Source organism: Fragaria vesca, linkage group LG3, assembly GCF_000184155.1.
Source record: "Fragaria vesca subsp. vesca linkage group LG3, FraVesHawaii_1.0, whole genome shotgun sequence".
In the NCBI taxonomy this organism is placed as follows: Eukaryota; Viridiplantae; Streptophyta; class Magnoliopsida; order Rosales; family Rosaceae; genus Fragaria; species Fragaria vesca.
The window spans coordinates 7,048,785-7,069,868 of NC_020493.1; the positions used below are offsets into that span (position 1 = coordinate 7,048,785).

Below are 21,084 nucleotides of genomic sequence, written 5' to 3' on the forward strand. Positions count from 1 at the left end.
ACTGTTTTATATCGGAGCGACAGCGTGGTTATAAAGCTAGTAAAGCTATTGCTTTTTTTTATTTTTAAGGCCCTTTTCAGAAGATTTTCCAAGGCTCTAATTTTATTTTTGTGTATTTAATTGAAGTCACTACATGTTAAATTTGATTTCTATATCTGATTTATTGACCAACCATGATTTGGCACGTCGGCAAAGTACAATTTTTAAAGTGCTTTGGATAGACCGTGATGATCTAGGAACTTAAAAGCAGATAATGCACGAGTCGATTTTAGCTTCTCGGTCAATACCAAACAAAGAAGCTAAAATCGACTCATGCTGATCAATGCCAAACAGAGAAGCCAAATCAACTTAGGCAGATGATTGGTGGTTGTAAGTCGACATTAGCAACCACCGCAACCAAATGCCTCCTTTCAATCAAAAAAAAGCCAGCCTTCAGCTTCAGCGGTATCACCCTAGATGTGTGCTCGTCAAATGATCAATCATTGTACAAATTAATGAACATCAGATCCCAGCAGATAATAGTACTAGCATGACAAATACGAACATATTCAGTGTTAAAATAGTACCACACTTAAACAATTGATTGGTGCACAACTGGTTTAGGCCATAACACATTCACACATTGTTATCCCTAATCCAATACAACAAATCCAGAATCTAGAGAAAATTAGCCCATTACACAGGATGTTCCAATATTTGTCTTACAAAGTCTGAAATGACGTACAGGACTTCAATTTAGTAGCGGTACTTGGTAGAGTAATCCTTAGGAGCAATCACCAGACCACGTCCCTTCCTTGCACCACGGTACACAGTCTCCACAACGTCAATGAACTCCTGCTTGTCCTTGAGAGCCCAGTTGATCTTGTTGTTGTTCCCAGTGCCAAGATCAATCATAATGTGCTTGTTTCTGAAGAAGAACATGACTGTGGAAGGGTCATACAACTCGTACATGGTGTTGAAATCAGGAACTTCAGTGATGTCCACAAGGTAAATGACAGCAAAGTTCTTCAGAGTCTCTGCAACATTTGCGAGCACTTCATCCATCTAGTACATAAGACAATAAAAATCCATAAATTAGCCTGCATTCCAGTCAAAACTAATATGAAATAGAAAGAGCAGCTACATGAAATAAATCATAGAGATTTCAATAAACACAAAAGGTGTAAGGGATATGGTGGTTTTGGGCACAAGTACTTCTAATAATAATCATCTAAGAAAGATTACAGAGCTAAGATGTTTTTGATGTGAAACAGTAACATGATTCTACAGACACGAACCTGACTTAAGTTTTAGTAGAGATCAACCAACATTCAATGTAATATAGCCTCTGCAGTAGAGCAGCTAAAGGAGACGTAACATAAATCAAAAGCAAACAAAAGACGTCACTGTGTCCGACTCACAGACTTAATTAACATAATCCTGCTAATTGCTTAACTTATACTGTTCATGGCCCCTCTATGGTTTACATTACACGAATAAGAAGTATGTTTCAAGAGTTTCTTCATGAATTCAGAAAACTAAGGGCTACACAACAGTCGCGGAATAACAATGCTTCTTTCACTCTAGTCCTCTCTAAAACTGAATTCTAAAACTAAATCCAAATCCAACTAATCCTAAAAGAGAACAAAAACAACAGATGGTCAGTCCTGTATATCAATTTTCGGTTCCGATTCCACTCTCTCCCAAGACAAAACAAATTTACCAAATTACTTAATAAAGAGGCACTTGGTTATTAATATTACCATCTACCAATTCCCTCCTAATATATTGCAACCCACAATCAAACTACTATATGCATAGAAGCCATCCATATTTCTCTACTAAAACCCTAATTCATAATCACATCTGCAATTGAACCCTGATTTTCTAAAGAACAATAAAACGCTCTAATTATTTGCTTTGCTAAAGAAAACAGAGCTGAATTGTAATCAAAGCAAGGGTTCCGCAAACCAATTGAATCAAATTTCAGTCAAAAATTGAAAACAAACAAGAACAACAAATATTAGGGTTCGAGGCTCAAACCTGCATACAGGTCTCATCCCAATCGTGGCCGAATCGGATGACGACGAGACGCTCCTCCTCGGCGAGAATAGCCTGATCGACGGCCCAGCCGGAGTGAAGATGCGGAAGCAAATACGACATCGTTTGGTCACCTTCTCACTTCACCAAATTCCCAACTTTCTCTTTCTATCGAGAACGACAAGTTTGTGTGAATGATCAGCTTATAAAGCAAGAGCTCCGCAAGTCGGCTATTGGAATCCAACTCCTTACGGGTTTTAAAGACCAATACCGCTACAGCTAAAGCCCTCATTTTTTTGTGGTTTTGACACGGCCCAATAGAAACCAAAGGACTCTAGGCCCACCTTGAACTCGGCACATAAATAGTCCAACAAAAAGTTAGGTGAGTTATGACATATTCGTGATATTTTTAAGAATTAAATTCAGTTTACCCTCTTGTGGTTTGGGGGTGACTTCATGTTAGTTCCTACACTTTTATTTTCATCAGTTTACTCCTTGAACTCTTCAATTTCTGTCTGCCGTGCCTAAATTCTCATATTCCGTTTGAATTGACCTTTAATTATCAGCAGTTAAGGTCCGATTTGGACATATAAGATCTGATTTGGACATATAAGGTCCGATTTGCCCAGATTCTAGATACTGACCTCACAGTTAAGGTTAAAATTATCAGCAGTTAACGTCCGATTCAGACATAATATAGGACATTTGGTCACGCTTGAGGAAAATTTAAAAGTTTGAGGGGTAAACTGATGAAATTGAAAGTATAGAGATTAACATGAAGTTACTCCCAAACCTCATGGGGGTAAACTGAATTTAATTCTATTTTTAAATGACAGTGAAATAAGTGTCAAACGTGTCACCAGCTCAGTGACAAATTTTGATAGTTTTCATTGAAAAAATAAATAAATAAATAAAACAATCATTTTTCTACTTTCTATGTATTAATAGTTTGTTCATGTACTCTCGATTTTCAAAGCGTGAATCATTTCTCTTCGACAAAATGTCAACAGATAACATATTCACAACTACAACCCTATGGCTCTATAATACAATGTCATAGCTAGACATGTAAGTACAGATATGGAAAGCTCATTGGTGCTTCATCGTTATTATCCACTAACAGAATTTTCAAGGTTCATACTTGACTTTTGTTTATAGATTAGGAAACCTTCAAATTGGCTCATGAAGGTAGTGAGAGAACAAGCTAGCTAGCTAGGACTCATTTTGGAAAATACAATGTTTACAATATTCTATGATGTCATCGTATATGTGAGCTGGGTCCAGGGGATATTCAATAAACCAAGAGGACCTAAAACACAAAGGATAGTGTTTTTCACACACCTATTTTCTCTATTAACACACCCTTCCTAACTTTTTTTTACTTTTTAGGTAGTCTGCAAACAAAACTAAACAAAAAGTAATTAAAAAAATAAGAAGAGTGTGTTATGAATAACACAAAATGAAAAATCAAAGTAGCTAGATCGCCACGTCTCTTTGGCTTTCTGGGTATGTCATACACTCATAGTCTCATACGTACGCGTATAACAGGTCCTACATGTAATAGTGCTTTCTTTTTTGAATCATAGAAGAACCCGACAGACGCTCTTTGACATGCCCCATCTCTTCGATTTTTTTAAGCTTGTATGGATTGCTTTGATGATTAAACAACGATTCAATCCGCATCACCCATCATCATGCTTATGTCAAAAACAAATTGTAATATCCTGTGATTATCTGCAGCACCAGGTCACCGCTCACCAGCCTTGAAATGGCAACATTCATTAACACATCCTTGAAATGGCTATAATTGGTTGGCTATCTTGTCATAGAACTATTGTTTTTTAATATCAGTGGATCCAGTATACATGAGTTGTATCCTGTCCCCTGTATAACTAGAAGTCCAAGAACTCACAGCTATCGTTGGCTCGATCATCACAAGTTATGACGCAGCTTTGATCTACTTACAACTTCACTAAATTTGGCTCGGGAAATCAACTCACGTATAATTCTTATGATGATTAAAAGCTGTACCAATAATTCTTGTACATTATTTAGACCGAAAATAAATCGGTTAATCATACAAGTAAACGATGTTGAAATCAGAATTTCATGGATCAAAATGTTATATGAACGTCATTTCTCACAACTAATTCCAAAGGATCTTAGTTAAACAACACCATCACTCTCATAAACTTTGCAGTTTCATTAAGCCCCTTTGTTTCATCAGCAATTGCATAACCGAACACAAAAGCAAGGCTGCGAAACGAAGAGAATGGTTCATATATCTATTTTCCCAGCTCAATTATTTTCCAATCAAATCACATCCACTGATCCACCCACCAAGGAATAAATACATAAATTCAAGGAAGACAATGAGATGCATGATCTGTGATTAATTTCGATCTAACAAGTATTTCTCTCCATTACTTTCAAAGAATATACAAGTTAGGATAGGAAAACCAAAATAAGCTCTGCTTGCATAGCCTGGAATTCCAAATTAAACCAAATCTCTCCCTCAATTCTGGAAAAGGAACAGCTTACCCAGCCACCCCAATATTCAGAAACCCAGAAGAACCAAAACGTAAATGGGTGAAATGAAACCACTCCGTAAAACGTAACTCATCAAAAGTCAAAGCCAGAGAGCTCCAGCTTCTTTTAACACCGGAACTAACTCGCCGGAAATATGCGTCGCCATAACCTTCTCCAAACCACCAAACAACTTCCCGCCGACGAAAACCACCGGAAACTGCGGCCAATTGTCAATAACACTCTCATCTCCGACGATCGTCATCATCTTACGTAGCTCAACGACAACAGCGGCCTCGTCGTCCTCGTCCACGTCGAAAACAGTTGGGTTCACGCCGTGGCCGAGTAACAGCCTCGTCACCACGTGGCTCATGCAGCAGCCGCGCCTCCCAACGACTATAACGGCATTCTCCGACACCAGTTTCTGTACGCTTGCTGCCACCGTCGTCGGAGCAGAAACCGAAACGTCATGCTGCTCCCGTGTCGTCGACAAGTGGGCGCCGGACGCCCACGATCCGTATGGAATAGCTTGCATTATATCAAATTTTGTGAGATTTTGCGAGATTGATTTGAGAGAAGAGAAGAGAGGGTGCGGTGGAGAAAAATGGCGTGGGAGAAGGGGGAGTTTTATAAAGGAGAGAATGGTGGAGAGTCTAACGTCAACGGCGGTTGCGCACTCTGGTACGTCACTGGCTACTGTATGTGACGTGGTGTGGCATCAGCCGCGTCGGTCGACAATCGACAGATTCCATCCTTTCTGAGTAGACTTAGCCGCGTTGGGCCCACGCTCTCTCCTGCTTACCGGTTTCGGAGTTTGGAATCATCTCCGTGATGGGGCACATCGGATAGAAAACCCTAGCTAACACTTGTGGGTTTTACGATCTTAACCTCGCATTGTTCCTCATAATTATGATCAAATAAAGTTTATCAGTTTAATTGTGTGACAAACGTTTTGAGTTTTGACTATAAACTCCAAAAAAAGTCTCTAAGTGTTAGCTTTATGTCAATACACAATGAGCTCAATTTCTCTTTTGAATGAATGGTTGATATACGAATAATGCACATGTAACATGGTTAATAACATTCATTGCAAATATGAAAAGTCATAATTGTCACGGTTGTTTCACATCCCAAATTTGTGATCTCTTTTACTACCTCATAAGAGTATCAACTGCACTTGGATATGACGTCTTATTGATACTTTACTTTACTCTTATTTTGTTCTTTTTTTTTTTACTTAAACCACCTCACAAGCATACATTTTTATCGAATTACTAGACGCCCTTAGACCACAACACTGCGCTTGTGATTTATTCTCTATACCTAGAACCGATAAAGCGGTTGAAGTTGGACACCCCTACCCTTTTGATAGAGAAAGAATTTCCATAATGCAAATAAAATCTAAGAAAATGAGTGATGAAATCTTTTCCACCTCATATCCTCATCCAAAACCAATCGAACCCCCAAACTACTCCTCCCCCGTATAATGCCAAAGCCGTTCCCGGGCGGTGCGTCAGACGCAAGCTACACGACAACCCCTGCATATCGTCACACTCGATCGCTACCCACCACTCGCTGACCTCAGCATCACTGTTCTTCCACGTGGTTCCCGAATATGAGGATAATGATCTTCCAACGTGGTTCGTCCTGACATCTGTCCCCACCTATCGCTATCAGCCACGTTGCACGCGCCTATTTATCGTAGCCTGGTCTCTCTCTCATGCCTGACGAGCGAAATGATTTGGACGTGGGTTTTATTTTCTATGCTTTATTAAAAAAAATTCAATAAATTTAGAGAAAAAGAACATTCCACGTTTTCGTGAAGGTGTCAAATCATCGGGTGTGGTACAGCAGGGCTTACGATAGGGATGATTGTCTGTGTATGTGTGAGTCATGAATCACACGTGGCATCTGATCATGTGGGGGTCAACGCTTTGATCATGTCACCCAGAGTGTTGATGATGGAATTCTTTCGGTTATTAATCAATTAACTAACTAATTTAGTACAAGATTTAGATGGATACTAGAATTATGACCCCGTTTTGTCGCGAGATTTGTGAGATTTGTGTTCATAAATTTTATTTTTTTTATTCTCATTTTTAATGTATCAAAGTGTAAGATCTATATAGATTTAATTTGAAATACTTAACAAAAAAACACTTATCATAGTAGTAAAAATATATCTCTTATGTTCTTTCTCCTCAATTCTTTCTTTCATTCTTTTTCTAATCTACTTTTTTCATCGGAGATAAAACAAAACAAATTTCAGAGGGTCCTTTCTAGATAGTGTGCGAACTGCGAAACTCAATCTACTCTTTTTTCCAAGAAAAAAAAAAAAAGGGCCCCGAGCCCCAAAAATGTTGTTTACTGTAGATAAACAGTAAATCACTGTAGATGAACAGTGATCAACAAATATATATATAGTAAATAGCTTACCACATGTTGAGACAGAGCCATCACGTTATAGAATACTCTAAAACACGTAAAAAAAAAAATCAAAATTAAGGGTCGGCCGATCAAAATCTAAGCGTGAGAGTTTAATCTGACAGAATAATTAAAGTCCGTTATGTTTGGCTTTCGAAAAATTATTTTAGAAATATAACCCGATAATTGAGATATTAAAGGTTATATATAATAAGTTAATGCTTAACAAACGAGAACACGCTAATGAGCAAAGTTGGTGACAGAAAATGGTTTCTTTTGTTGTGTGACGGTGAATTTTACATAAGAAATGAAAGATCCATGCCGTAGTCTTTGGGGGTTTATTGGTGAGATTAAGGAGCTAGCAGGGCGACGTACGAAGTTAGGTCTGCCGGACTAGTACGTACGTGATGAGATATTTGTAATTAAGAATGGACATGTTATGAGAATTGAGGACGAAGAGGAAACCTAATTGGATTATAGCGTGGAAATTATGGTTACCCATCAAAGGACAATAGAATAGAGAAGAAAGACTTGGAGTTAGGGATTACTTTGAAAAACTGAGCAAAGCTTGGTTTAGTCGGACGTCGGTCTATTATGAAAACAAGAAGCTGGATGACATAAATTAGGATTCAATATCATTCAAATAGTACGTACGTAGTTTGAAGAATGAGTCTAAAGTAGCTGCTGCTATTGCATGCCATTTTACACGACTTAGGACACAGCAATGCCACCTCATGGCTATCGTCATTTTTTTTAGTTTTTCTTTTGGTCGTTTTTGTTGTTTTGCAATCATATACTTTCTTCTAGAGTTGTAGGTGATGATGAAGAAAACCACATTGCTGATCGAAACGTGCTGGCCAAAATGGATTGTCTGATATATATGTTAATGATTTTCTTAGTCTACTCATTAAGTTTTGAGTCTCTGCCACGCTAGTTTCAGTTTTAGCAAGTAATATAAGGAGTGTCAATATTGGTTTGGTGATCAATGAAAGTAGAACATATGGTATATATTGGTATATAATGCTTTTATATAAAGGAAAAGATATAAGTATATATGCATAATATCCACAAATCACTATATCAACCACATCAACCAATCAAAGTGGTTAAAAAGAATTTTCACTGTGTGAAATATATATAATTAATAATTATAGAAGTGGTTAAAAAGAATTTTCACTGTGTGAAATATATATAATTAATAATTATAGAAACGATGACAAACAATAATTTAACACAATATCATAACAATAGTAAACAACATCCACACACATAGTGTAACTTTTAAGGACCGGATCCTGAAAATACACACAGAAAAACTACACTCAAGTGTGCTACGAGGAAAAGAGTAATTACACTTATATGTGGCCATTTTTGAGGTCCAGCCCCTAAACGCCACAATTACGTGTTGTTGTTGCCCATTTGGTAATAGTGTAATTTGGAAGATAATCAAATAGACTCTCAAAATCAGACCAACAATGACTTGCTTTGTATAGATAACTCTCTTTTTGTGTCTAATCTAGACCCGTTAGATTCGCAAATGGATTCTCTATGCAAATGATTGTCTACAATACAAAGTCATGACTTTGCTTTCTTTAATATGTGTGCTTGATTAGCATCAAGTTTAGGCTATTAAAGTTGTTCTTGCTTTAGCTCATGCTACTGTGAGCATAATACAAGTCCACGATTACACAATAATTAGGTTAAGAGCCTAATTCAACCACAAAAAGGCCATGAACGTGAACCATTCACTCTTTGTAAACGTCATCAAGAGCTAAACTAATGACGCATTCGTTGCTTCATTATGGAGCTAGCATTTTCGGTTCTTTGTAGTATATAATATCGTAAAGTTGATTGATTAGTCCTAAGTTACCCTAACGCGCGCATATTGTTTAGTACAATAGCTTCGCAACTACACCACCACACTCTTAATGGAAACCTAACGGTTTCCGGCTACTGGCGGCGATGGCTTTCAAGAGTCAACACTTCCTAGCTCTCATGGCAGCCGCCGATGCTTCTTTTTTACAATTCTGATTTACGTAAGATTAATTCAAAATTTAGCCCTTTTCCTCTTCTTTTCCTTTTTTTTTTTTTTTTTGGGGTTTTACGACTTTTCTAAATCAGAATACAAAAGCTGTTCATTTTTTTATATAATTTTTTAATAAAATTTAGGCGACACCAGCTAATTTGTAACAATATGTTGAATGACAGAAAAAGTTTTTTTTTTTTGTCACAAATTCAAGAAGTATTGGCGGGTTGATTACCCTAAATCAATCAACAAGGTATATCATATATATGCTTTACCTCACCGTTTGAATATTCTTAGTCTTTACATGTCTTCATTAGAATGTGCATGCGATGTCCTAATCGATATTTGGTTCACCCTTTTGAGTCCTCACTTTTTCTTTGTAGCCCGTATTTTCACTTGGCTTATAGTGCAATAATTCATATAAATCGATCATTCTCCTACGTACATGACCTAATAATACCAAACACTCTCGGACAAATCACTGCCATGATGAGTGGCATGATCTCCTTCTAGATTCAATTAGAGACTCATGTGAGTAAAAGCAGGGTTCATGGTTTATGAATTATGAGCAACACTGTTCAGAAATAGAGAAGAAACTATACAACCTATCAATCACAGCAAAAAACGAATCGAGTTAGCTGATACTATAAACTGCAGGCTAGCTCATGTTTGAGATTTTCTACTTCTACTCAAATCAAAGCCATCAAAGGATGAGCCCGGCTTCTGGTTCCGATCCTCTGCCTCCGGAACTTGTTTGTCATGTACAACATTTCCGGCATTGTCGATTATTTCTAGTGCTACGTATTCAGCGTCGTAATCCACGGTGGAGAAAGAAGCCGAAGCATCAATGTGACTGAAAGAAAGTGTAGTGTCTAGTGAGAGTGAGGTTTGAAGGGAAGCATCCAACGACATTCGTGCCGAGCTCTTAAGAGCAAGGTTCTTCCTGGCTCTAGCTCTCCATTTTTTCAGTCCGGTAACCACCGTCTCGGTGAAGACAGCTTTTCTCATCGACGTACCCATCTGTACAAAGATCCAGTTAGAGTCGAAACTTATTTCTTGAATCTGATGTAGCAAACTTAAACTAGCCTAGGTATGTTATGTATGTATCAATGTACGTGTCATACCTGAGTGACCAATGCGTAAAGAGGAAGAGTTACATAGCCACAGAGGATTTGTACCATGATACCCATGGCTAGGCGAATTACTATATCCTCTGTTTCTCTGTGGAAGCATGATTTTAAACCAAATTTGTACTGCATTTCGAAACGAATCCGTTAGGGGTGTCATAGAATAACTTCATTCTCTACATTAATGTACATATACTTATGGCAAGTTCAAGCAGTAAATTAGTAAAAATATGCTCACCCAAGTCCATGTGAAGAATGCCAATTGAAATGAGTTCTGCAAAGTTTAAAGAACAGTTTACATGATCGTCAGGCCGCCATACTTTTTATTTTGAAATTGAAATAAGGTTTTAGAAGAATCAATTACCTGATACAGTATGAAGTGCAAAATATGAAGAAGCAATTTAGGCCAGCCAAACCAGAAAAAGTGGTCACTGGGCTTCACAAGCAAAGTTCCTCTTACAACATGAGATTTATCATGGCTATCTACACACATCTTAGTTATGATGCCTTGTAGCTTTGTTCCCACAAGCAATAGCATCTGCACAAAAATACACCAAAGCATATGAACATTACACTCACATATATCTACTGCCATACTCACATAAATGTTATTTGCATACTCACATATATGCAAATAACATTTCTCGTATCGTAATAACTAGATCGAGCATGCTAAGATTGAGTAAATTCGAGTTACTTACCACTAAAGGAATGAATGGTACCCATAGATAATTGTAAAATCCTGCAGAGACACAATGAATAAGTGTTAGCTATCCAAATTAGAATTACATTTGTTTACTAAAAACTGGATCTGATTGAAAAAAATAAGAGGATTCAAAGCATTACCATGTGCATTCAAGAATATGATGAAGACTGAGTACATCCAAATCCACCAGCTGCAAGAATGAATAAGATATGTTAATGTCTCACATCCCACTTCTCAGGAGGATTTGAAAATAGATGTAGATAATCAAAAATTACATTCTTAGCTATCCTACCTTGTACTCATAACTACACCATAATCTTTCTCCAAAGCCCTTCTGATATATTTGTGGAAGTCAAAATTGCTCCCTTCTGCAAAATGAGCCTAGAGGAGCAGCAACATAAAAACATTATTGAAGAGCTTGCCTAGATTAAGAATTTACATGTATCATGAAGAGTTTAGATTAACTTTACCGCTATGAATCCGTGTCGAAGAGTGAAATAATCCACTTTGGAAACAGAACTGAAGAATTGCCTTGCAAAACAGGCCTGTAACATTCATCACATATGAAAGAACACAGCATTAAGCTTTTCTTCATCTTGTTTTAAAGAAGGAAATAAATGGCAACTATGGTTAACTTTGTTCAAGCTTCATTACCGGCCAACGGAGTATTCTGTGATCACTCCAACATTTCAAATGTCGCTTCCCAAATGAGGTTTGGTGTGCCAGCTGAAATCTCCTTGGATCTGCACATTATTTGCATTGCAGTATGCTTAATTAATCACACAAAAAGTAGGAGATAATTGTTAACAAAAAAAAATTAAACAAACTGGTCCCGGCGAGGCTCGAACTCGCGACCTCCGGCTCATAAGACCAGCGCTCTAACCAACTGAGCCACGGGACCAGCTGTGGTAATTTTTATGAGGTTAGATTAAACTTAAAATTAATTATTAATAATCTTGTTAATTAATTACCATAAGAAAATTGATACTCCATGGTTCTGGTTTCTGCCTCCCAAGACTGCCAGCTCTTCATCTATAAAACAGAAACATAAAACATTCACAACATAAGCCAATCTAGTCACACTTGGGTCCAACCTTTCCCATTTCTTAATAAACTGGTCTACACCACGGACACCAAAACTTCGTAACTTAAGTGGTTAAGAGAATTTTATCCAAATTGTAAAAAGAAGAATAATAATGGTGCTTAATTACCTTGGCCATACCAAGAGCGGAAGTGAGAAAGCAAGACATGACATGGAACATTGCGAGCACAAAAATGAAGTATTGGAGCTCATTCGCACCGGACCTCGACATCAATGAGACCTTTCCTTGCTCAGCACATTTGGTTTCCTCAACAATATCTTCACTCAAGGTGTAGCTCTGGCAAGGAAGAAATGACTCTCCGGCGGATTTAGGGATGCAGATGTTGGCAATCGGCTTTTGCCCCACGGTTAGCAGCAAAGAAATGAACCCCAGCAACATCAACTCTACAGACAATGAAGACACACGTTCACGATTGCGTCTAAGATCATATAAAATAGCAACCATGTGTTCTTGATCAGTTCTAGCTATTCGCATAGTTAATTAGTTACCTTTTTTGATCTTGTCAAGAGCGAGAATGAGTGACTTCCTCCTTATTTTGTTGAAATACTGCAAAGAGATCCCAGAGGAGTATGATTAATGCATTAATAGAAAAGAGGTGATCATTTATCAGACTCATACAGTGATACAGATACTAATGCTGCTGTAATAAGAAGAGAGGAATTGAAGTGTAGCTCACCTTGGCTAAGACATGAAGCAAATGCTCGATGATAATGGAGATGAAAATCAAGACGAAGCAGACGGTGGCGACAGCCCATGTTGGTGTTGATTCAAGTGAGGTACTTTCACTACTCACTTCCTCTCCAGCCATATCTCTCTCTAAGCTAGCTATAGCAGAAGTCCTTCGGCTCATGAGCTAGTATATATGTACTGAGGGTCAGGTCATACAACTATAGAGAGGAGCATCTTCTATGAAGGTTCGCCATGTCTGACTCTCCTCCTGGCTGTGTGTGGAATCTGTGACGTCTACGCAAGTATGAAGACAAACCCATGAGTCTGAATGCAGTAGAAATTTTATGTGCACAACTATATATATATATATATTCCTGTACGACATAGAAACTGATTAAGAGGTTGATAAAGGTCCACTGTCAAAGCCCACCACTGCATACCTTGATTACCTTACATTCTTTTTTCTGCAATCATAATGCTACTCTATGCACTAAAGGGTTGTAGAAAACGACGGTCTGTGTGAAAGTTATGCAGAAAAAAGAAAGAAATTTTATTCTGTGAAATATTTTTTTAAGGGTTGGCAAACATTGTTTAGTCTTGTATGATCCACAACCTACTCAATGCGCGTGACAGTAACAAGCAGCTGCAGCTGGATCTACATTCACATGTTTTTACCATTTTTTTTTATAGAAAAAGAAAATTTAGATAGATGTGTCTCTATTGCACCCAAAGTTTACAACGTTGAAGGAAAGAGCAAGCGAAACTTCAGAAGGAACACAACCCTCCCAAAAGCAACGATTGTCTTAGCCTATGACCTAAGTTTGCTAGGGAGGCAACAAAATTTGCTTCCATGTTTTTACCATTTTATTTTTTCTTGGTTTTACACAAAAGACTAACATGTATTCAGTGTAATGAGGTGTATTATTTCTACTCATCGTGCGATGCTCTTTCAATGCGTTACAACATTTGAGTAGAACGGTACATTTTAAGAAATAAACTAAAACAGAACTAGTAAGATCAAACATGAGCATAAATGCCGCCGATCTAAAAAGAGACGCTTGCAAAAGGCTTTCTAGTTTCATACGGGTACAAAGGCTTTCTAAACCGAAAAGGGTACGTGTTTTTATCAAGGTCATTATCATTTGTTTATGAATCAAACCTGATTTGGCGTATTCCATATGCATCATACTTTCTTGCTTTTACACATGGTTTTGTTCTTTAGTCTTGCTGATTTGAAATGCTGTAGAAGACGCGGTTGTCATTATATTATAGGACCAAAAGAAGATCTTCAGCGTCGACCAAACACGGAGGATCACTCTGTAGTTTCACAGTGCAACACTTGCTACAGTAAACACGTCGACTACGGTTTATAAAATTTTGAAATCAATCATGGACCATGAAGAAGACGGTGACATTAACAAGTCATTAGCATCTAGCAGCAGCAGCAACGTCTCTATCTTTTCCTCACTATGATTAAAGAGGTCGAGATCACCTAAACTATTGAAATGGACTTTGGAGCTGATTTTATGGCATGGATTTTATGAAGGTTTCCAGAAATTCAACTAAATTTTCAGACTTCCAATCGTGTAATTGGAACTTCCAGCTTCGAAAATTAAAAAATGTCTCTGGGAAACAGACATCATGCAAAGTCCTGCAAATCCATTAAGCCAATAGCATATGGTCAAAGTTTTGTTTATAAAATGGACCGCTTGGAAGTGATGGAACTCCTGCCAACAAATGGGAATGGTAATGAAGTATTATAGTCCAGAATTCTTAATAAATAGGTTAGGTAAGAGAATCAAAATGGTGAGCTGAAGAATCCGAAACAAACTGATAACCCACAGCAATAATTCTTGAGTTTTCAATATCTGTATTCTCTAACAATAGCTACGCTACAATACATACACACAGGATATAGTTGATAATAACAAAAAGAATGTAGCACAACATTATGTAGGGACGATAAGTAATAACATTATTTAACAATTGCAAATCGGTACAATTTGTTCAGTTTCGGATAGGCCCCTTTTTCAAGAGGCAATCATAGATTCTGCAAACCGTTTCTTACAGCTTAATTCATCATAATACAATCAAGTCACCCAGAAGCGCTTAATCAAACCTTCTTCTTTTTTTCTTTTTTTTTACCTTCAAATGTAGTTCAGTTACATAAAATACAACACACGCATAACCTGCGAAAATCCTCGGGCGCAAAGACTACATCTTCTAGCCTAGTGTTTCTTACATAATATTGTGGTAGCATTTCCTACACAAATGTCAACAGCAGAAAATAAGAAGATAATTCCAAGAGCTAAAGTGATGCAGGCCCTGCTTAATTGAAGGTATATATGCATACAATTATCTCATCCTTAATATTCAAGCAAAGAAATGAACCGAACCAACAGCAGTAATTTATTGGTATTAACTAGGGTCGCTTGTATGATAACGAGTATGTATTTTACACGAAAGAGAAAGTGGGTACGTGAAACCATACTATATAAGTTTTGGCTCAATAATGCTGATAAACCAGAAATGTGATTTGATGCTCGGACACAGACAAAACAGAATAGAAAGATTGTGAGTTCTTACTGGGTGGAACGTCACAACAAGCTCTGTGTCGTTGTCACTATCCTTGTAAACAACTTTCCATCCTTTCTCCACGCCAGTTAAATGCCCATTCCTGAATGTAAAAATTCACAACTGGTAGATTAGACACTAACCATAGCATAGAATTGGTGCACACTATGATGTAATATTAACAAGAAGATCTCCGGAAGCAAAGTGGCTGCTTACTTTGGTACAAGGAATCCCAACAGCTGCAGACATCGAAGGCGGCTTTGAATGAAACCGTGGTTCAACATTGGGGAACATAGAAGCTCCAGACTCTAATGCAGATGTAACTGAGGTGGAGTTGTCCACTTTATTTGGGGCATGTGTTTCCTCAGACAGTGAGAAACCAAACAGTCTGCAGCTACTTTTGCATGATGAAACCATATCTTGACTGCCTCTCAATGAAGACTGACTCAAAAGAGGAGGATGTGAAATACCATGTTGATCAAAAGAATTCATGCCACCATGACCCTCCCTGGTGAAGCTTCGTTCACAGAACGAGGCTGATGTTTGCTTCCCACCATCTGATTCAGAATGAGTGCGTTGCATTATTCTCTGTTCCTGTTGGTTATGACCATTGTATACTGAATTGAACTCGGCTCCTGCATTTATTGCTTGCTGGAACATCAGCACAGATGATGGTGATGACACCTGTACAGGGGCAGCTCGGTGCATAGGTGTATTACTGCCCTGCATCATCGTAGACCATCCATTTCTAAAGCTTGGCACCTGAAAACCATCAAAGATTCCAGGGCAACCATATTCACGAGCCTCATTAGTAGCTGGAGCTCTTCCGTATGGTGTGCTTGGAAATATTTCTTGACCTTGCAAGACCTTCTGGAATCGGAAAGATTCACCAAAGCCTTTTGAGGCAATCTCAGAATTCACAAATGAGTTTCTGAGATCATTACCTCTAGAACCAATAGAGCCGTGAAAGACTCTCCTCGATTCAGAGGGATGCTGATTTTGACCCCCTATAGAACCAAAAGGAGTATCAAAACCCGAAACTTCTTGACCTTGCAAGACCTTCTGGAATCTTAAAGATTCCCCAAAGTCTGAGGCTCCAATCCCATCTGTAATTAAAACAATAGACAATAAGAAATCAGTACCTTTGCAAATATGAGTATTATGACAACACATCCAAATCTGAATGCAATACTTACGAGGAACTGGAAATTCTTGCTTTTCTGCAGATAAGCCCATCCTGGACCTCTTCAGACCAGATGCCATTAAGCCACTGGAATTAGAAATAGAACCAGATGGCTCAATTTCCCATGGGGAAACCCGGCCATGCTGCTTGCTAGTATCTATATCATCCCACCGTACCTGCAAGAGCAAAATAAATATTTAAAACCAGCGTGTAAATGGCTAAATGAAGAAGGCATGCACTACAAGTATGGTTTGTTGAATGCTACAAAAAGAGGAATATTTGTTCTATGATTTCAAGTCAGTAAACGTTCCAGGCACGGAGGCAGGGTAAGTAACATATCCAAACGTAATATAATAAGCAGCAGATGCATGAGCCTTTAGGTCTTGTACAAGATAGGGAATTCAGACAAAACCTAATAAAGTGGGGGAATTCTGCATATGCCCCCACCACATGTATAGGTTAAAGAACACGTAGAGTTGGAAGACAAACTTGATATAGGTAAGAGCTATGCATGAAAGTTCCCTGAAAACATTTTTGGTCACTAGAAATAGTGATGTTCTAGTGTTTAGGGTTTAGGGTCACTAGAAATAGTGATGTTCTAGTGTTGATCCCAGAAGAACAATGAAATCAGATATATGGACAGGGCTACTTACAGCTACACATTTCCACTTGGAACCAGGCCATCTTAGGGGATCCAACTCACTAATCCCCGTTACCAGTCCAGTGTATCTGCCAGAAAAGAGAAATCAAAATTTGAAGATAAATACAGTAAATAACTTTTTATTCAACAATGGCAAACCTTTGCTCTGCGGCGTCTTCTGTTTCAAAGCGCATTTTAAATCTCATTCCAGCACAGAAGGAATGACCAAGGCTCCTCAAAAACTTACGGAAAGGTATTATAAATTCTGATGAGCTGGCTCTACAAAATCAATATGAAAAAACTTAAAGCCAATATTAATCGGAAGACAATGGAGTCCAAAGAGGCATGAAATACAAAGCATGGGGAATAAGATGAAAAGGGCAGGCAGTGCACTACCTTGGATTGTAATAGGCGTTAAAAGCAGTCTTCGTAGATATAGCATCCACCAGCTCTGTGACAGAGTTATAGTTTAAATGCTGGCTACCAGGAGTTGGATAAGTGGCAGAAGCTTTTACTTGGGCTGCCCTTCTAACTCCAAGTCTCAGTTCTCCATCCTCACCCCTATAATGGATATAGTATGAGAAGTTTGAACAAGTACATCCTAAGCGTCTTCAACTGAAAAAATTATGTACCTGAGAAACAACACAGCATCTCCAGAAACGAGCTTCTTCTTGTTCACAAAGGCACTCCATCCAGTGGTAAGCAAATGCCTGCGTGGCTGCCCTGCTCCGAACCAAAAGAAAAAAGAATAGAAATGAAAACCAGAGTCCATTTCACAGAGTTATCAATAGAACTCCGATAAGATCACTATTGTTCTATCATGATATAATCCTCTATGAAATGAAGCACACAAAACATATTTTCATATATGCATACCCCTATAGATATGTCTGAACCTCCATTCCAGGCCATGCAGATCCTTTGCCACTAGCTCCTGTGAAGGCCTTTGTTGACTGTAATCCTACAATAATAATCCATATTACTAGGCTACACTCGAATAAATGTGATATGAAACAGTCTTAAGATGAGGGAAATCAAAAACAAAACGTGCTAAAATACAATTTGGGGATGAGGGCATGGATGATTACCAGGGGAGGAAAACAATCCTCAGCAGCACGGCGAGGGACAGAGAAGCCCCCATGAGTGCTAGTATCAGAAGCAGTAAGGGTTTTGCAGAACATATGGGGTGTAGTTGATTTCTCTGAACCCTCAGCATCCTCGTCCCCATCTGCAACAGTTTCTCTTTCCCCTAGTTTGTGCTCAAATTCCTATAAAGATGAATGCAAAATTGAAGGCACCTCAATGTTACATATTACCACCACCCAAAAGTCCAAAAGAAATTGAATTAAAGTGAAGTAACCAATTACAAATTTGCCAAGAACGTAAATTGCCAAAAGTGGGAAACAAGAGCAGCAAAGACATACATCAAACATTGACTGAATGTCAAATAACAAGTTCTTGGATTAAACTTGTTTTGGGTTTCTGACAGATGAATTAAAGTCCATAACCATTTGGCTCACAGTTGTAAACTTACATTTTAACAACTGAACTGGGTTTTTAGGGTCTTTAACAGAAAATAAAACACTGAACTTTAACTCCAAAATCACAAAGCGAATCAGCATTAGGAATTTAAACCATACAACCAATCAAAAACAGACGAGACCTCACCTCACTTTCAGGAACCAACTGAACCTGTGCGTACACTTCATCACTACCACTCTCCGCCTGCAAATTACAGCAACCACAAAACTGTTTAAACCCCAAAAACCAACAAACCCAGAAACCAAAACACCCCAAATTCCCTTAAAGATCCAAACTTTAAGCATTACAAACACTCACATGAAGCTTAACATCCAGAACTCGGCAAAACAGATGAGCAGGGAGATCATAAACCGAGGCTGGAAAATCACTCACTTGCTCCAAGTGCCCTTGTGGAAGATAAACCACCACACTACCTTTCTTGGGCAAAGAAATCAGTGGCCCAGCACAGGCGTGCCACAGCTCCAAGCAAACAGACCCAGAAATCAAACCATTTGAGCCAGACGAATTGGACGACGACCCAGATGACGGCGTCTCCTCCTCCTCCTCCGTCGTGCTGTTCAGATCGATCAGACCCGCCATAACCCAAAACTCTAAACAACACAACAGACAAAGCTAAAGCTCAAGCCTTTTTATGTGTCAAAGCTCAAACTACAACCCAACTGGTTTCACTTGTGCATTTTTAAGGCATTTGCTAAAAGAAACACACCCAAAAGAAACCAAGACACACTCTTTTTTGGTGTATGTGAATAAAAAGCTCAGAGCTTTAATCTTAAAAACTTTGACAGACCCAAACCCAACCCAATAGAATACTCAAAAGACTTAAAAATTTGTTTTTTTTAAAGAATTCTTTCTCTTTTATCTTTTTCCTTGCGAATTTTTATATTATTTCTTTGAGTCTGTCTCTCTCTGCAGCTCTGCTGCAGTGCTGCAGCCTCTGCAACGCTGCAACTGCTGGGTGTGATGTGTGGCAGAGAAAGACAGTGAAAGAAAGAAAGAGAGAGAGTGAGTGAGTGTCTGTGTTTATGGGTTAAATAATTTTAATTTTCTTAAATAAATTATAAAAAAGATCAAAGACTGAAAAGTGAGAAGGGAGAACTGTACGGCTCTCCCATCCCTGTATTTCCGGGCGGATGTCTATTCTGTCCCCTTCTACTCCATCAAATCTCACTCGTATCCCCTCTCCTTCTTCCTTAATCAAACTTCTCAGAAATTCATTACAGAAATTTAAAAATAAGAAACAAAGACCAGAGACCCTTTCTCCTTTTTGTGAAAGAAAAGCTCAGGCTCATCTACTAGTTACATTTCCCTCTTAGACTTCTATTTGGGATATTGTCTCCTTGACTCCTTCTGTTTTCTGTTTAGGGTTTTACCTTGTTTGGCTATGACATCCATGGTTGTACCATTTAATAAAACTGCATTAAAGTCATTAGGTTCCTATTTCAGTGCTTCTTCCTCATTAGACACAGATTTGGAGGGATCTTTTAGGTTTCTTGCATAGCTAAAACAACTACTGACCAGTTTACAGTTCTAGTATGTTTTCCCAAGACTGGGGCGCCCTAAAACCCTAAATCTATGAGTGTCGGTTTACTATTTTGGAACCCTATGAGGCTATATACAACATACACAAATACATAATCATTTCTCAAATTTACAGTTATTAGATTACGCAACAAGTTTAGTTACCCATGTTATCATTTTGCCATAATAGTCTGGTTTGCTCATTACTTGTTGCTTCTTACGCCAATAAAGTTAATGTCAAATACGAGTCATTATGCCTAACCAATTTTTGTTGGTCAACATTATGCCTAACCAATCGAGGAACAAAGTAAAGCACATAGAGTTGCATTTGATTCGGATTAGTGTAAACGGTGATGATAATATTCACTTTCCGTAAAGTAATGTATGATGAATTCACTCATTTTAATTGCTTTTGTTGTTGTGGCTAGATATTTGTTGTTAAATATCTATCCAAATATCATTATTGCATGATTTTGATTTAGACGATACATAAGATTACATTACAAATTGCATTTTTCATCCTATCAAAATTACAACTTTTAATTATCCATGCTCGGCTACTATTGCTTGGTACTTGACATGCAGAATTGCAGATTAGTAAAATCTGGTCTGATATTAAAAAAACATTTTCTATATTTTGATTCATATTCATGGGGTATATTTTATGTGCATTTGTTTGTAAAAGTCAAATTAATATCTAGGCATGGAACAAAAATCATAAAATATCTCAAAATATTGTGCTGAATGTCAAGCAATTCTAGTAAACTGGGTCAAAGACATGACATGCCTTGGAATTGGATCACATCAGCACATAGCGTTCCATGCTAATTATTCACAAAAACAAGGTTAATATTTTCTTTTTTTTGCCTTATCCTCATAGTGGATTCTATACACCAAAATGCACTTGCATCATTAATATATAAGTCTTTAAATCGTTGTATGCGAAGATCGAATGAAGACTAGTGACTCTAAATTTTTTTCTTTCATTTTAGTTTTTGATCCAATCAAATTAAACCCTCATAATAAA

The 21,084-nt window shown here is 37.9% G+C and overlaps 4 protein-coding genes and 1 non-coding gene across 5 annotated transcripts; all 5 read right to left on the reverse strand.

Annotated features, from left to right (window-relative positions):
• Window positions 1-464: 464 nt before the first annotated feature.
• LOC101306018 (thioredoxin-like protein 4A-like) lies at window positions 465-2,251 on the reverse strand. Its single transcript, XM_004293850.1, has 2 exons — window positions 2,023-2,251; window positions 465-1,044 (listed from the first exon to the last, which is right to left on the reverse strand). Exons 1-2 carry the CDS (start codon window positions 2,140-2,142, stop codon window positions 736-738), a joined length of 429 nt encoding a protein of 142 aa, XP_004293898.1. The 5' UTR covers window positions 2,143-2,251; the 3' UTR covers window positions 465-735.
• Window positions 2,252-4,384: 2,133 nt separating this feature from the next.
• On the reverse strand, window positions 4,385-5,137 carry LOC101306308 (glutaredoxin-C9-like). Its single transcript, XM_004293851.1, has one exon. It carries the CDS (start codon window positions 5,078-5,080, stop codon window positions 4,649-4,651), a length of 432 nt encoding a protein of 143 aa, XP_004293899.1. The 5' UTR covers window positions 5,081-5,137; the 3' UTR covers window positions 4,385-4,648.
• A 4,501-nt stretch (window positions 5,138-9,638) lies between these two features.
• LOC101306603 (MLO-like protein 12-like) lies at window positions 9,639-12,841 on the reverse strand. Its single transcript, XM_004293852.1, has 13 exons — window positions 12,608-12,841; window positions 12,420-12,477; window positions 12,040-12,314; window positions 11,800-11,860; window positions 11,483-11,571; window positions 11,299-11,373; window positions 11,121-11,209; window positions 10,969-11,018; window positions 10,824-10,864; window positions 10,487-10,660; window positions 10,361-10,396; window positions 10,120-10,248; window positions 9,639-10,015 (listed from the first exon to the last, which is right to left on the reverse strand). Exons 1-13 carry the CDS (start codon window positions 12,779-12,781, stop codon window positions 9,659-9,661), a joined length of 1,608 nt encoding a protein of 535 aa, XP_004293900.1. The 5' UTR covers window positions 12,782-12,841; the 3' UTR covers window positions 9,639-9,658.
• On the reverse strand, window positions 11,656-11,729 carry TRNAI-UAU. The gene has a single exon. It is a non-coding gene; the product is annotated as a tRNA-Ile (tRNA).
• Window positions 12,842-14,554: 1,713 nt separating the features above from the next.
• LOC101306891 (auxin response factor 3-like) lies at window positions 14,555-19,526 on the reverse strand. The gene is made up of 12 exons (XM_004293853.1): window positions 18,837-19,526; window positions 18,666-18,722; window positions 18,086-18,265; window positions 17,874-17,958; window positions 17,630-17,720; window positions 17,394-17,558; window positions 17,157-17,276; window positions 17,011-17,086; window positions 16,371-16,533; window positions 15,391-16,280; window positions 15,187-15,277; window positions 14,555-14,863 (listed from the first exon to the last, which is right to left on the reverse strand). The coding sequence occupies exons 1-11, from the start codon at window positions 19,116-19,118 to the stop codon at window positions 15,224-15,226; spliced, it is 2,163 nt and encodes a 720-aa protein (XP_004293901.1). The 5' UTR covers window positions 19,119-19,526; the 3' UTR covers window positions 14,555-14,863; window positions 15,187-15,223.
• Between the last annotated feature and the right edge of the window lie 1,558 nt (window positions 19,527-21,084).